This window comes from Propithecus coquereli, unplaced genomic scaffold (assembly GCF_000956105.1).
Source record: "Propithecus coquereli isolate 6110/MARCELLA unplaced genomic scaffold, Pcoq_1.0 Scaffold776, whole genome shotgun sequence".
Classification (NCBI taxonomy): domain Eukaryota; kingdom Metazoa; phylum Chordata; class Mammalia; order Primates; family Indriidae; genus Propithecus; species Propithecus coquereli.
The window spans coordinates 88,922-90,655 of NW_012153907.1; the positions used below are offsets into that span (position 1 = coordinate 88,922).

At 44.0% G+C, this 1,734-nt stretch overlaps 2 protein-coding genes across 2 annotated transcripts in view; one reads left to right on the top strand and one right to left on the bottom strand.

Annotated features, from left to right (window-relative positions):
- The window catches only part of LOC105825064 (olfactory receptor 2Z1-like), a 3,244-nt gene extending 2,400 nt beyond the window's left edge, over positions 1 to 844 (top strand). The window contains exon 2 of the mRNA XM_012662734.1: positions 12 to 844. Within this exon, the coding sequence (XP_012518188.1) occupies positions 12 to 844 (833 nt within the window). The remainder of the gene's footprint in view (positions 1 to 11) is intronic.
- Positions 1 to 1,734, bottom strand: part of LOC105825072 (phylloquinone omega-hydroxylase CYP4F2) — a 76,976-nt gene that overhangs the window by 46,153 nt on the left and 29,089 nt on the right. The window lies entirely within an intron of this gene.

Consider the following 1,734-nt stretch of genomic DNA (forward strand, 5'->3'; position numbering starts at 1 on the left):
GTTCACCACAGGCCTTCTGGGCAACACCGTCCTGCTCTTCTTGATCAGCACGGAGCCCAAGCTCCACACGCCCATGTACTTCCTGCTCAGCCAGCTCTCTCTGTTGGACGTTGGGTTTCCACTGGTCACCATCCCCAAGATGGCAGCCGACTTCCTGCAGGGAGGGGGCTCCATCTCCTTCGGGGGCTGCGCAGCCCAGATGTTCTTCCTGATGCTGATGGGCATCTCTGAAGTTGTCCTGCTGTCCCTCATGTCTTACGACCGCTACGTTGCCGTGTGCCACCCCCTGCATTACCCCATGCTCATGAGACGTCAAGTCTGCCTGCTCATGGTGGGCACTTCCTGGTTCTCAGGTGTGCTCGTGGCCTCAGTCCAGACGTCCATCACCCTGCACTTTCCCTACTGTGCCTCACGCACCGTGGACCACTTCTTCTGTGAAGTGCCCGCCCTCCTCAAGCTCTCTTGTGCTGACACGTCTTCCTATGAGTTGGCACTGTCCGTCTCAGCGGTGCTGATTTTGCTCCTTCCCACGTCACTCATCGCGGTCTCCTATGGCCACGTGTTGGCGGCTGTTCTTCACATGCGCTCAGCAGAGGCCCGACACAAAGCCTTCACCACCTGCTCCTCACACATCACCGTGGTGGGTCTCTTTTACGGGGCTGCCGTGTTCATGTACATGGTGCCAGGCACCTACCACAGCCCACAGCGGGACAACGTGGTCTCTCTCTTCTACAGTCTCATCACCCCCACACTCAACCCCCTCATCTACAGCCTAAGGAACAGAGAGGTTCGGGTGGCTTTGGTCAAGGTCCTTGGCAGAGGTGGCTTCAGGTCAAAGAGATGACCTCTTTGCTGGTAAATTCTTTCAATTACATCGGAAAGAAATAATGCCATTCTCATACAAATTCATAAAGGGAAAATAGAAACACTAACTCGTTTTATAGAACCAGAAAAACCCTGATATCAAAACTTAACAAGGATTTTATAAGAAGATAAAACTACAGATCCGTATTCCTCAGGAACATAGCTGTGAAAAATCCTGCAGAAAATAGTAGCGAAATATCCCATCATTATGAAAAAGATCATCATGATCAAGTGAGTTTTACTTCAAGAGTACAAGTTGGATTTGCTATTTGATATTCGAAAATCTATCAGTATAATGCAGCATATTGACAGAATAAAAGGGAAAGCAAGAGGTTATCTCAATAGACACTGGAAAAGCATTTGACAACATTCAATACCCAGTAATCTTACAATAAAAAAACTCAACAAACTAACACATAGAAAGAAAATTCTTCAATATAATAAATGATACATATGAAAAACATACATCTAACATCAAACATAATGGGAAAAGACCGAATTCTTTCCCCTTTATGACTGGGAGGAAGACAAGAATGTCTGCTCTCATCATTTTTATTTAACATTGCACTGGAGGTTCTAACCAGTAGATAAGAAAAAGAAATAGAGTCATAAAGATTTCTTCAAACTGTCTTCTTGCAGGCAACCCGATTGTACCATAGAAACTCAAAAAACCTACAAACTACTAGACCCAATAAATGAATATAGCAAATGTAGGAGACAAGTTCAATCTATTAAAAATCAATTATATTCCCATGCACTGTCAGCAAATAATTGGAATGTGACATTTTTAAAACAATAATATTTATAATAGCATCAAAAACAACAAAATAACTAGAAATAAATGTAATAAATGTGTGCAAGACTTTTACA